The sequence below is a fragment of the Hemitrygon akajei genome, chromosome 19, assembly GCF_048418815.1.
Source record: "Hemitrygon akajei chromosome 19, sHemAka1.3, whole genome shotgun sequence".
Lineage (NCBI taxonomy): Eukaryota > Metazoa > Chordata > Chondrichthyes > Myliobatiformes > Dasyatidae > Hemitrygon > Hemitrygon akajei.
The window spans coordinates 51,533,770-51,546,947 of NC_133142.1; the positions used below are offsets into that span (position 1 = coordinate 51,533,770).

At 40.0% G+C, this 13,178-nt stretch overlaps 1 protein-coding gene across 1 annotated transcript in view; it reads left to right on the top strand.

Annotated features, from left to right (window-relative positions):
• The window catches only part of sec13 (SEC13 homolog, nuclear pore and COPII coat complex component), a 63,383-nt gene that overhangs the window by 24,862 nt on the left and 25,343 nt on the right, over positions 1–13,178 (top strand). The window contains exons 3-4 of the mRNA XM_073072506.1: positions 3,837–3,952; positions 7,386–7,537. Of these exons, the coding sequence (XP_072928607.1) occupies positions 3,837–3,952; positions 7,386–7,537 (268 nt within the window). The remainder of the gene's footprint in view (positions 1–3,836; positions 3,953–7,385; positions 7,538–13,178) is intronic.

Consider the following 13,178-nt stretch of genomic DNA (forward strand, 5'->3'; position numbering starts at 1 on the left):
TAGTGAAAATGTTAGAATTGGTTATTTAGTAAGTGATATCGAGGCATTTAGGAAACAGAATTGGGCAAAGTTAGAGGACTTGTCCTGTTTGACAAATCCATTGGTGCTTTGATGTTGTAACTAGCAGTTTGAGTGAATAAACGGATCTTATGTATTTGGACTTTCAGTTACGTACTACACAAAAAAAAAACAAAATTATAGTACATGCTATTAGAAGAAGTGTGTTGGTATAGATTGATGTCAGAAAGCATTAGAAATAATCTTTTATACCTAAGATGCTGTGTCTAATGGTGCATGGCTGGGACTGTTGCTGGAGCACAAGCTGTTTGCAGTCTATAGTGTGGTTTGAATGAGAGATGTAATATATGAAATATATTTAATTTTGTTGATCTCACTTTTTTGGGTGCAGTGTGGGCTATGAGAAAGATTCAGGGAGGTTTTGGTAGTGAAAGACAGGGTAAGAGAATGAGTGAGGGCACGGCAAATAGGTCACCCGCTTTGGTGGAAAATACCAGTTTTAAGTGATGAGATATTGAAAGAGGAACCCAAATGTTCTTGTACATGAATTGCTTAACGTTAACATGTCAATAGAGCATAGTATGTTGACTTTCATTTGACGAAGATTCGACCACTACAGCAGAGGCACCTTGCTTCAATTGTGTAGGTTCCCGATGATGCTGCATCTGGCCTATTCTGAAAGGATTTAGTCTCCTGACCCAGTGAAGGAAATACTTGTCATTGAGCAAAGATTAATTTCTAGGATGATGTGTTTTTTTTTCATTTTGGATGAGGTTCATCACACTGGCTTATACTGTCTTGAGTTTAGAAGAACAAATGGCAGAAATATTCAAAATCCTAGTGGCCTTATAAGAGACTGCAGATGCTAGAATCTGGAGCAAATTTTAAAAAAAAAGCTGCTGGGGAACTCAGCAAGGCAGAGAAGAGTATCTTGTATTCTCTCTGGGTATTCTACATCCCCCATGGAGTGAACATTGATTTTTTTTTTACTATTGCTCCTGTCTCTCGCTTTCTAGTTTCCATCACCCATTTCCCATCACCCAGTTTCAACAGTTCCCCCAACTGTTTCCATCTGCCCATCACCAATACAGTATATTTTCTAATTCTCTGATACCCTTGCCCAAACAGTTCCATCATCACCCTCTTATCTGGTTCCTTACACCTTCCTTACTTGTCAGATTCTGTATCTATCACCCCCTGTCTCCACCTCCACCCTCCCTTCTCCCACCTCATTTGTCCCCCTTTTCTCTCTCCTTATCTGTCTCAGCCAATCAACCATTAGACACTGTATTCTGACTCCACGTACCGCTTCCTTACCTTGCTTCACCCCATCTGGTTCCACCTGTTGCCTGCCAACCCCTGCCTCACCACTCCTCATCTCTTCATACTCCCTATCTTGCTAATGAACTCTCAACCCTGAAGCAGAGTCTTGACCCAAAACATCAACTATCCATTGAGCTTTACAGATGCTCCCTGATGTGCCGATTTCCTCCAGCACTTTGTTTTTGCTCCAAAATCCCAATGGTGTTTTCTAGGTTGGAGGCTAGAATGAAGAGTGCTTTCATTCACAGAGACCAGAGGATGGCAGTGTTGATTAGGATGAACATCAGTACTGAGAGCTCCAATGGCTTGCTTTCAGTACTCCATTCTCTGTTTTGGTCAGATAGATTTCTCTGCTCATAAAACATGCTTGTGGACTGTCAAAATTGAATAAGAATGTAAATTTAATTTGTGGTTTACTTACTATTCAATAAATGTTGCCTGCATTTCAAATAAATCTGCTCATTTGATTCAAATCTATGTCAAGAGCCTTTGTGAAATGCAGAGGAGGACTGGACCCTCTGTATTGCTGCTTGGTCGATCATTTGACAATATAGGTATACGTATCATCTGCATTATGCAGTATCAACTTCACGCTTCCATATTACACAAGTTGCATTCTTTTCTTTCATTTGTCAAGCTTTAAAGGTTGTTAGTGGCTACTTTACAAGTTACACTGCCTACTTCCACCTGGAATATTGATCAATTATAAATGTCACTTAATAAAGTTCAAATTAGATTCAGAGTTGAAATTGATAAGTCAAGAGGTGATGTCATCATCATGGTAACTGATTCTCTGTTTCGGGGGTTTGGTCCACACTTCTTAACTATAATGGTGGACCTTTTGAAGCACTTCAGATATGATGTTCAGCTGAAATCCCTTCCAGAAAATGCAAAAAATAAACCTAGCATTAATCCCGCAACAGACAGAGAGGATGTCTCTGATGATTGGAGAGCCTAGGACCAGAGGACACAGCCTCAGAATACAAGGGTGACCTTTAGAACAGAGATGAGAGTGAATTTCTTTAGCCAGAGGGTAATGAATCTCTGGAATTCATTGCCACAAGTGGCTATGGAGGCCAAATCATTGGTTATATTTAAAGTGGAGTTTAATAGGTTTTTGATTAGTAAGGGCTTCAAAGGTTTGGGAGCGAAGGCAGGAGAATGGGGTTGAGAGAGAAAAATAAATCAGCAATGATGGAATGGCAGAGCAGACCCAATGGGTCGAATGTCCATAACGTGTTGTCAACTTTGTCAAAGACTGCAGATATCTTACCTCAGTATGAAACCAAAAACAGAAAATGCAGGTCAGGCAGCATTTGTGGAAAGAAAAAATTCTAACTTCTCAGGCTGAAGAACCTTCATCAGAACTGGGAGTAACTGTGCACAAAGCCTATTGTAATTAGCAATATGAAACATGACAAAAGTTTAATTTATTGTTTTATGTATATATACAGCAGAGCTGAAATGTTTCCCATGTCCATAAAACATAGGAGCAGAATTAGGCCATCTGGCCCATCGAGTCTTCTCTGCCATTCAATCATGGCTGATCTTTCCTTTCTATCTCCTCCTCAACCCCAGTTCCCGGCCTTTTGAGCTTAATGCTCAGAATAGAAACATAGAAAATAGGTGCAGGAGTAGGCCATTCGGCCCTTCGAGCCTGCACCGCCATTCAGTATGATCATGGCTGATCATCCAACTCAGAACCCTGTACCTGCTTTCTCTTCATACCCCCTGATCCCTTTAGCCACAAGGGCCATATCTAACTTATGTTAGAATGATAGCTCTGGCTGTCTAGAGAGCATGTTGTATATAACAGCACCAATGAAATGGGAGAAAAATAAGGCCACCTTCCATTGGAGTGGGAACGTTAAGAATGTAAACAAGGGAGATCGCGTTTGTGACAATCGTGCAGGATGTTACGAAGTTCATTTCTTTACCGTGCAGGGAGGGATCAGAGGGATTTTGACAAGGAACTTGGGTAATAAAATCTGTGGCTAAACTGTGGTGATGGGGAGAGTGCAATATTTTATAAACACCAATATTCTTTTGAAGAATGGGTGATTTCTGTCAGTGTAATCTCTTCCAAGTTTTGATATGTAATAACAAATGAGGCCAAGGTAACTATGTTTGCCTGTCTGTTCCATTCTCTATTGCTGCAGTAGTTTCTTTGCATTTAACTTCAATATTTCTGTTATGGTTCTGTAATTTCAAAGCATTTTGGTCAATTAATATTAGAACATAGATGAAGGCCATTTGGCTCAACCTTACCACTTTTTGTAAGAGCAATCCAGTTAGTCCCACCACTATATAAAGTTCTTCCCATTAAAGTACTTGTCACGCTTCCAACAGCCAGAATTAGTAGTGTAGGTGTTGTGTTTTAACTACTAACTGAGTAAAGAGAAATTAATTGTTTTGCTACAGCAACTGAATTAATTTGAGCAATTGCCATGTGCTGTGTGGATTTGGTAAAAGCTTTCTCCACCATTATCATGCAGCACGATGCACAGATGGATTACTACGGTACTCGTCTCGCAACCTGCTCCTCTGATCGATCTGTAAAGATATTTGATGTTAAGAATGGAGGTCAAATCCTTGTTGCTGACCTGAGAGGGTAAGTGAAACATATTGGTAAGAGGCATGTTTCCCTTCATACTAATGTGTGAAATACTGGAAATTTCCAATTTTAGGTTTAGTAATAACAAAGAAAAATGAGTGTTGCTTGGTTTAGTTTCCCTGGTCAGAAGAAAAAATAAAATATTCTTGCAATTCTTTTTTCTTATCTCTGTAAGTCCTGAACAGAGTCCATCAAAAACTAAATGACCACAGTCAGATTTCCAGATAGCAACCATCACTTCTTCCACAAAAGAGATGATATTGAGCCAGACTAGCATGCATCCCTCCAGGAATACCTACATTAGCTCACTTCTGCTTAAATGTCAAGAGGAGCAATATAGCATAAACTAACAAGCCAAATGGATGTAATTGCCATTTGGATCTTACTGTATCAGCATTATTCCAAAGTGAGCATTTTGCTGATCAGAAAACTTTTAAAAATCCAGATATACAGTATCTGCTGGATCTCTCTTATCCACCCTGGTAGATAGATACGTTCTCAAAAAACTAATTTGTTAAATGTAATTTCAACTTATAAAACTATGCGTGTTGATATTTTCTTTTTCCTATACAATTTAGAGGCAGTAGACCACTCGGCCCCTCAAGCCTGCTGTGCATTTAATAAGGTCATTGCTGATCTGATTATAACTTCAACTCCTCTTTTCATTCACCCCTGATAATTCTTCCTGTTGTTAATGAGAATCTACCTCACATAGTCTTAAAAATATTCAAGAGCTCTGCAGCTACTTCCCGAGTTCCAAAGACCCAGGTTCCTAATTCTTAAAAAGGTAACCTGTTATTTTTAAATAAATCTTGGCAAATGTACTCGATGAGAGCATTTTTTTCCCATTGAAGAGATCCCACATGATGACTTTTCAGCCTTTGGCATGTGATTTGTTATCTTTCCCAGTTAAGGGTGCTATGGTAGTGGAGTGGTATGCGTAATGCTATTACAGTTCAAGATGTAAGATTGGGTTTCAACTTGTGTACCTTCTCCCCTTGACTGTGTGGTTTTCTTCTGGGTTCTCCAGTTTCCTCCCAGACGTACAGGTTAGAGTTAATAAGTTGTGGGCATGTTGTGTTGGTGCCGGAAGCCTGATGACACTTGTGGGCTGCTCTCCACAATCCTCACTGATTTAACTTGATGCAAATGACACATTTCACTGTTTCAATGTACATGTGACAAATAAATCTGATCTACCTAATCTAATCTTTCCCCATGGCTGTGAGATACTGTTTAGTACCCACTCAGAGCTTCCCACCCTCTCATTTCCACCAGGGACTCTTCATTAAGCCTGAGCTGAGTGTTTTCTTAAGATTTAATGTCATTTCCAGTACACGAGTCTGAAGGAGAGCAAAAGAATTGTTACCCTGGATCTGATTGCAGCTTGTTAAAATAACATAATAAAATCGAAAAACAAAATAAATACATACAATACTGTAGCTTATATATACATACATGGATTGTATGTACATAAAGTGACACTAGGTACTTTAGGGCACGCCTTAGGAGTGTCTGTAGCTAAGGTGACTGACAGGAAATGGTAAAGTAGTGGTGGTGGGGGTGTAGTGGGGTGACTTAGTGGGTGGGGGTGTTTGATCAGCCTTGCTGCTTGGGGAAAGTAACTGTTTTCGAGTCTGCTGGTCCTGCCATGGATGCTAAGTAGCCTTCTTCCTGATGGGAGTGGGACAAGTAGTCCATGAGCAGGGTGGGTTGGATCTTTCGTGATGTTGCTGTCCTTTTTCCTGCACCTTTTGTATATGTGTCCTGGCATGTAGACTGGTGCCAGTAATGTGCTGGGCAGTTTTGACTATCCATTGTAAAAGCTTCCTGTCCATCACAGTGTAGTTTCTGTGCCATGGAGTGATGCAGCATGTTATGATGCTTTCTACTGCGTATCTGTAGAAGATCTTGTGTGTTGATGTGCGTAGTGCAGCTCTCTTCAGGCTCCTCTGAAAGAAGAGGGATTAGTGTGCTTTCTTGATTGTGTAGGGTATATTCTGTGACCATACAAGGTTGTGTGAGATGTGCACTCCCAGAAGTTTGAAACTGCTCGCACTTTCCACTGTTGTGCCGCTGATGTAGAGAGGGGTGGGAGTGGTGCGAGTTCTCCTGAAGTCAATAACCACCTCCTTTGTCTTGTTGATATTGAACGAAAGGTTATTTGCCTGGCGCCAGGCCTTGCCAGCTAGGTCCTGTATAGCTGGATGCTGCATTACTTAGTTACATATATATTGCAAATACTGTGCACAACTACAGGGACTGGAAGAGTATGGTTGGATTTTAGATTAATTTTGAAGTCAGAAATTTATTTTTTAGATATAATTGCACAGTGGTCGACTTACTTGACTAGCATCCAGGTTTCTGTCATCTGGGGAATCTATTTCAAATAAGTTATCAATCTATAATAATTAAGTAATCTAATATTTAGGGAAAATTCTGCTCTCAGTAATGATGACTATGAAATTTTCATTTAAAAAAAAACCTACCTGGTTTGTCAGTGTCCTTCAGGAAAGCAAAAATGTGATTCTTACCTGGTCATGCTTATAAGTGGTTTCTGGTCAAGATGGTTCCAAGATTGTGGCTTAAGCTTAGCTGTTTTTTAAACATGTAGGTTGGTTTGGGATCAGAAGGGGAGCTAGGGGTCAGGTTAGGGATTATGGACAGTGATGTGAGTTTGAGGTCAGATTAAGATTTAGGGACAAGATGTGGAGGAATTAGAAGTTAGGCCTTCACTCCTCATTTGAAGTTCAGCAATGTGGATGGGTGATGAAGGACCTCCAAAGTTCAGTCCTGTGCTTCAAGTTCAGATGCCAGCAATGTGCATGTGTGACAAATGTCTTGAGCGAGCAAGAGGCATGAGGGTTGGTGAGTCAATGTTGCTGGAGTTCGGGGTCCTATCATCAGCTAGTCTGAGGTCAGTCGGAAGTATGGAAGTCAAAGCCTGATGGCCAAAGCTTGGAGATTAGATGCCTGGAGGTCTGTCCTGGAGTTGGAGGACTATTCGTGTGTGCGGAAAGAGGCTTGCCTTGCTTTTGTTGCTTGTTGCGCTCTATTTTCTTTTGTTCTCTTGTTCTTTTTTTCTGCTGAGCATTGTGGGCATGCTGTGTTAGTGGCAGAATGTGTGGTAACGCTTGTGGACTGCCCTAAGCACATTTCTAGGTGTGTTGGCTATTAGCGCAAATGATGCATTTCACTGTGTTTTGATGTACATATAATAAATAAATCTGAATTTGAATCGATTCCAACAACACAGGATTACAGCAACTTGCAAAGCCTCCCTTTCCTGGGAAGGATCCTGAGTGTCCAACAAGAATGCTGCTTTCCAGACTTGTATCCTTGTAATGTACATGGTGAACTTTTACATGAAACAGTTAATGTACAAAGAAAATTGTTGATGACATACTTAAATGAACAAATCCCTGTTCAGCCATGAAGGTCCTGTGTGGCAGGTGGCATGGGCACATCCAATGTATGGAAACATCTTGGCATCTTGTTCCTACGACCGGAAGATCATCATTTGGAAAGAGGAGAATGGGACTTGGGACAAGATGTATGAATACACAGGCCATGATTCTTCAGGTATGGATTCTCCTTGCTATTCACAGTTTAGTATCTTTTATAGAAATGTTTTCTGCGTCTTTCTTTTTGTTCTGATTTGAGTCTTCATTGAATCTTTTATCTGTCAAAAAGTAAGTTCTCTTAAGGTACAAATATCTATTTGGGCAGATTTTTTTGAAAAAAAATTTAGGCTGTCTCCAGTCAAACTGTTCCGATTTTCCACACACAATTGCTGAAATGTTAATATTAATTGAAAGTACTGCTGAGTCGTACATATGCCTTACTCTGGTCAGCGTGAGGCTGCTGAATATATGAGAGTTTTTGCCACATTTGCAAGTTGACTCCAACTTGTCAGGTTTGGTTTACAAGGACATTTATAAATAGAGGAGAGAGAAAACATAACATGGCCTCACGGCTGGTTTTGAATTTGGATCTGACATACTGATCCATATGTGAAACAATATTGTCTCATTTTCTCTCTGGTTCTCCCTATTATTTTAATGTTATGGATAATCGAAACGGAAGCTGAACAAATAAGAAGAAATTATGAAATTGTCTTATGGTTTTGATTACTTTTGTTGGATTCCAGTTAATCTTTGCCTTGGGTGAGAAATTGTATTTTCTCACTATCCTCTTAAATCAACGTCAGTTATGTTCCTCAAGGCACTATCCAACGGCTTGATATCTGTTCAAAATTATAGTGCCCAGAATTGTATGCAGTACTCCATTTGAAGCTTAAACAGCGATATGTAGGGGTTTAGCTTAATTTTTTAATCTCCTTATCAATTTGCTGTACCATCATCAAGGATATAACCCTTTGCACTTGCACCTTTCTCATTATACTAGTTAAATTATACTACTATTCCATATTGTTTCTTCCAGAATGCACAACTAGCAATTAGCACATTTTCTATGCTTCTTTTCATTTTGTCAATTTGCCTAGACTTCTGAATTCACAATTTAATTCATTGTCTCTGCATTATGTACATTTTTAAAAAAAAATCTTCATCCTACTTGAAAGAGAAGAATTAGTCTGGATAGTGTTCCATGGGGCACCTGTTGCATATTTCCCTCCAACTAGAAATACATCTGATCATTGTAACTCTCAGCTTCCTATTTGTTAGTCAAGTAGATATGTAAATTATCATTTCTTTAAAGGCAGTAGCTTCTACTTTCTGAATCTGTGTTAAGTGATAATTTTGGGGTAGCACAGTTAGTGCAACACTATTACAACACCAGCAACCTAGGTTGAATTCCACTGTTTGTAAGGAGTTTGTACGTTCCTCCCGTGACTGTGTGGATTTCCGTTTTGAACTCCCAATTTCCTCTCGTATTTTAAAGTAAGTTAGTTGGTCATGTGTGTGTAATTGGGCTGGAAGGGCATGTTACTGAGCTGTATCCAGAGATGAAAATAAATACAAAGAAAAATAAAATGCCTTTTTGGATATCAAATTTGTACTGCCAGTTGCACTTCCTTCATCAATACTCAAATTTCATCATACAGCACAGTCAGAGTATTTGAAAACTTCTTTGCTCCAATATTTGATTTTGTTCTTGACAATATTTCTGTTGATAGGGATATAAAATTATATGGTCCACGATAACAAAGTAGATCCTTACTCCTCTTTTGAAGTGGAATGTATATTAAGAATGTAAATAGGAGCAAGTATAGGCCCGTTGACTCATCGTGCTTCCTCTGCTACTTAGTGAGTCATGGCTGATGCTTCAGCTCAGTGCCACTTACCTGCACTCACCACATATCCCTTAATGTTTGGAACCTGTGGTTTGCACTGGTTTCTTATCCTGGTAGGATGGAAGCCTGTGGTCTGTGCTTTTGTTTTCCCCATGTTTGCTTTCCATAGCAATCTAGAACACATCTGCACCAAAATACATTAGCTTTGATTATGGCTTTAGTTAGCATTCATTTCTATTTTCATATCCAAAATCTTTTTACCCATCTTCAGTGACATGATAAGGTTAAAGTACTCATTTGATAACTCTGTTTTGTATCTGTCTCCATTTTGATTTGCCTCTAGTTAGCAGCACATTTTATTAACTACTTTGGTTATTAAAGTATTTTTGAAATTCCTACTCATCTTTCCTGTCCTCATCTTTTATAAATTTCCTTTTGGCTTTCAATGGTTTTCTGCAGAAATAGTTCAGTAGTTCCATTTAATATCAGAGAACATATGCAATATACAACCTGAAATTCGTGTTCTGCACATACATCCACAAAAACAGAAGTGTGCCCCAAACAATAAAAAAATGCCCCCCCACTCTGCCTTCCCATGCACAAGCAGCAGCAAAGCAACGGCCCTCCCCCTCTCCCACTTACTTCAGCAAGAAAAGCACCAGCACCCTCCACCCACATCAAAGCCCCCCAAGAAAGACCATGATCTACAGTACAACAAAAACTAGTCATTCACCCGACAACTCAACATACCACAGGCTCTCCCTCTCTATAATAAAGGGACAGAGAGGTGTCATCCTTTCATAGCAAGAGGAGAGACCAACAGAGACATTTAAATCACTGATTTTGATGTTAAAGTCTGTCGTGCCACTTTTTTCTGAGTTTTTTAACTCGAGAATTGGCAACAAACTCTCCCCCACCTAACGAGAGAAGGGGAGAAGAGAGCACTATTCACCTTGAAAAGGAGAAAGAGGCATTAAAGGTAGAAATTAAGCTGTTTTCATAGATGAGTTCAAAGAAGTCACTATCGAGTGCCATCCTGGCTCCACCCAGAAATATGGACCTGCAGTTAGTCATAAATCTGTTTTGTTTATTCTATGTTCGCTTTGTCACCATCTAGGTAGCTTTAGCTTTCAATACCTCACCTAAAGAGAACATGTTTGGTTCACCCATATATTCTACCCACTTTGAAGTCCTGTCATAATCCATGTTTTCCAGTACTTCTGTTCAGGAATTATTACTTCATATTCCTGATGAGGTCTGGCAAAAAATGTTAAAAATTATTTGTTGTACCCTTTATCTGTGTGTGTGTTTGAGGGGGGGAAAAAAAAGCAGATTCAATATCTAATGGTGAGTCCTTTAAAGATTAACTGACAATGGTAGATAACCAGAATTTGGAGATTTATTCTGCTTCTGGTTAATCTGATTTACGCTTAGTGGCTACTTTATAGGTACACCTGTACACCTGCTCATTTATATAAATATCTAACCAGCCGATCATGTGGCAGCAACTCAATGAATAAGAGCATGCAGAGTGGTCTAGAGGTTCCGTTGTTTTCAGACCAAGCAACAGAATGGGGAAAATGTGATCTAAGTTGAAAGTAACTCAAATAACCACACATTTTAACAATGGTTTGCAAGACCTTGAAATGGATGGCTACAGAAGCGGAAGACCATGAACATACATTTAATGACCACTTTATTAGGTACAGGAGGTATTTAATAAAGTGGCCACTGAATGTATGTGATGCCAATATTGTTCAAAACAATGAATGATTATTGACCTGAAACACTGACTGCTCTTGCTTCCTGTTTCTGTAGATGCTGTCTGATCTGATTTACATTTCCAACACTTTGTTTGTTTATTTCATTTCTACATTTGTACACAAATTCCAATATCAATGTAATCATAAACAGAAGAAATTCTGCAGATGAAGGAGATCCAAAACAACACACACAAAATGCTGGAGGAACTCAGCAGGTCAGGCAGCATTAACATCAATGAATAAACTGTTGACACTTCGGGCTGAGATCCTTCTTCAGGGCTGGAAAGGAAGGGGGAAGGTACCAAAATAAAAAGGTGGGGGAAGGGGAAGGGGACTAGATAGAAGGTAATAGGTGAAGCCTGATGGGTGGGAAAGGTAAAGGAATGGAGAAGAAGGAATCGGATAGGAGAGGAGAGTAGACCATAGAAAGGGAAGGAGGAGGAGTCCCAGAGAAAATGATAGGCAGGTGAGAAGAGGTAAGAGGCCAGAGTGGAGAATAGAAGAGGGAACAATTTTTACCAGAAGGAGAAATTAACATTCATGCCATCAGATTGAAGGCCACCCTGATGGAATATGAGAAGTTGTTCCTCCACCCTGAGAGTGGCCTCATCATTGCACACCTGAAGGCCATGGACCGACATGTTTGAACAAGAATGGGAATAGGAATTCAGGTAGTTGGCCACCGGGAAATTCCACTTTTGGTAGGTGGAGTGAAGATGCTCGACAAAGCAGGCCCACAGTTTGCGATGGGTCTTATCAATGTAGAGGAGGTCCCATCTTCTAGACAATAGATGACAGCAACAGATTCACAGATGAACTGTTGCCTCACCTGGAAGGACTATTTGGGGCCCTGAATGAAGATGAGGGAGGAGGTGAATGGGCTAGTGCAGGTGTGACCAATGTAATCAGTTCTGGCTCCTCCACCATCTAATTCCTGTCCTTTCTAGTTCTCTTAGATCTGCTTTTGTCTGTCCTCCTGTGACCCTGTGCTACATCGGTGAATCAGTATCCTAATCTTATTCCCTGGCAAATTACTTGAATCATTCCCCGCAGTAATAATTTAATGTCTCTGTGAGAATTTTTGCCCAATCCTGTTCAAGTGAAACCTGCTTGATTTGTGCTTGTAACTCCTGTACAATTAATTCAAATGCTCCAGAAATTCAGAGTCCTCCATCTGATTACTTTACCATCTAGAACATAGAATAATTTAGCAATTTCAGGTATTCATCTAATTTCTTTTAAACTGACACTGAAACACCACATAAAGGACCCAAACACTGTCTGTTATTAGTTCCAACATGAACATTGCTATCAACTTTCTTCTTGGATTCATTCAGTGACGTACACTGCAATATACACTCACTGTTCACTTTTATTAGGTACATATGTACACCTTAATGCATAAAAGCACACAGACATGGTCAAGAGGTTCAGTTATCATTCAGACCAAACATCAGAATAGGGAAGAAATGTGATCCAAGTGACTTTGAACGTGCAATGAGTGTTGGTACTAGACGGTGCGGTTTGAGCATCTCAGAAACTGCTGATCTCTTGGGGTTTTCACACACAGCAGTCTCTAGATTTTATGGAGAATGGTGTGAAAAACAAAAAAAAGTCTACTGAGTGGCAGTTCTATGAGTGAAAATGCCTTATTAATGAGAGAGGACGGAAGAGAATGGGCCAGACTAGTTCAAACTGACAGGCGAACTCTGCTAACCACACGTTACAACAGTGGTATGCAGAAGAGTAACTGAAAACTCAACACGTGGAAGTGGATGGACTGCAGCGGCAGAGGACGATGAGCATACACTCAGTGCCCACTTTATAAAGTGGCCACTGAGAGTATTTGTAATAAATAGCAGTACACATTTGAGCAGTAGGAAGGCTGAAAATGTGTTTTACAATTTTATAAACAATAAATTGAAATGATGAGTAAGATAACTGATAGTATTCGGTGTTCTCTAGGCAAGTTTACCATCATGGCTGATACGGAAAAGCGTGAGCATTTGGGAAGTCAGTGGGATGTATGGAGATAGATTTGCCAGCTCTCTGAGGCTGTAAGCATCTTCTCCTGGATGGAAACAGGACATTTCCACGTGCGTTCGTTGCTCACAGCCCCTCCCTTTCTGAGCCTCATCAGTTAGGACTGGGTCAAACTGAGCAGAGGTGGGAGTGCTTAGCAGAATCACTCACTGGCTGCTCTTCC